We start from the raw sequence: 927 nt of genomic DNA on the forward strand, positions 1-927 counted from the left end.
AGCTGGTATAACAAACGTGCGAGTGTGTCTCGAACATGCTTTACCTGACCCTGCTCCAGAGTCACCTCGAATGCTTCACTCGTCGATTGCAAACTTACACTTCTTGTCGTCATCATTCGTTTCAATTTCTCCACTGATTCCAACTCTACAAGTTCCACCACTCTTTGAGGTGCATTAGGCACCCCCGTACATGCAGAAGACATCAAAAGCTTTCTCGATGTCTCATGATAGTCAAGCTCAATATTTTTTAAGCCACAGAACAGCACTTAGCACTTTAAAAATTGCCTTCTGCTCGTCTGGGGATACGTTCAGCTCATCTAGCCCACCAATAATCTGCTGCCATCTTTCCACATCCTTTTTCCACGTTTCCGCTTCGCTCATAAGCTCTGCCAGCTTGTGGTCGCTGCGACCGAGATCAGTAAACGCGGAGCACTTTACACCATCGAGATGCAACTCCTTCGCTAGCAACCGCATAAAAGGAAAAGGCGTTGACACCGGCCACCATCGCGTACAGTACGTGAAAGTTCAATTCATTCTGGTCTCCAGCTTCACGACCTCTTTCACTCATGACGCTGGATTTTTCTAGTAAAAACGGCGATATGTGACAGCCACAAATCTGAAACTCCCCCCAAAGGCAATTTGCAGAGTTGTCACTTTTCCAAACCTTGACGAATTAAGGTTCATCGACGTGGTAGCATTTCCAAACGCTTCCAGAATAATATTGGATTCCAAAACTCTGCTCAGTTTCTTCGCCGCATGTGGATTCGTACGATACATTAACAATTGTTCTTCATCCTAAAGATGCTCCAACTTGTCGTAAAAGCCAAAGAAAAGGTTGTCCACGTGCACCTGGGGGAGACGCTTACTTCGACTCACTGATGCCATTTCTTCCCAGCGTTCAGGATGCCAATCCAGCAGCACGATTTC

At 46.3% G+C, this 927-nt stretch overlaps 1 protein-coding gene across 1 annotated transcript; it reads right to left on the reverse strand.

Annotated features, from left to right (window-relative positions):
• Window positions 1-247: 247 nt before the first annotated feature.
• On the reverse strand, window positions 248-777 carry PITG_16652 (uncharacterized protein; the record flags this gene model as incomplete). The annotated part of the gene is made up of 4 exons (XM_002896840.1): window positions 248-265; window positions 307-453; window positions 503-540; window positions 624-777. The coding sequence occupies 4 exons, from the start codon at window positions 775-777 to the stop codon at window positions 248-250; spliced, it is 357 nt and encodes a 118-aa protein (XP_002896886.1).
• Window positions 778-927: the final 150 nt, after the last annotated feature.

Source organism: Phytophthora infestans, genomic scaffold (assembly GCF_000142945.1).
Source record: "Phytophthora infestans T30-4 supercont1.51 genomic scaffold, whole genome shotgun sequence".
Classification (NCBI taxonomy): domain Eukaryota; phylum Oomycota; class Peronosporomycetes; order Peronosporales; family Peronosporaceae; genus Phytophthora; species Phytophthora infestans.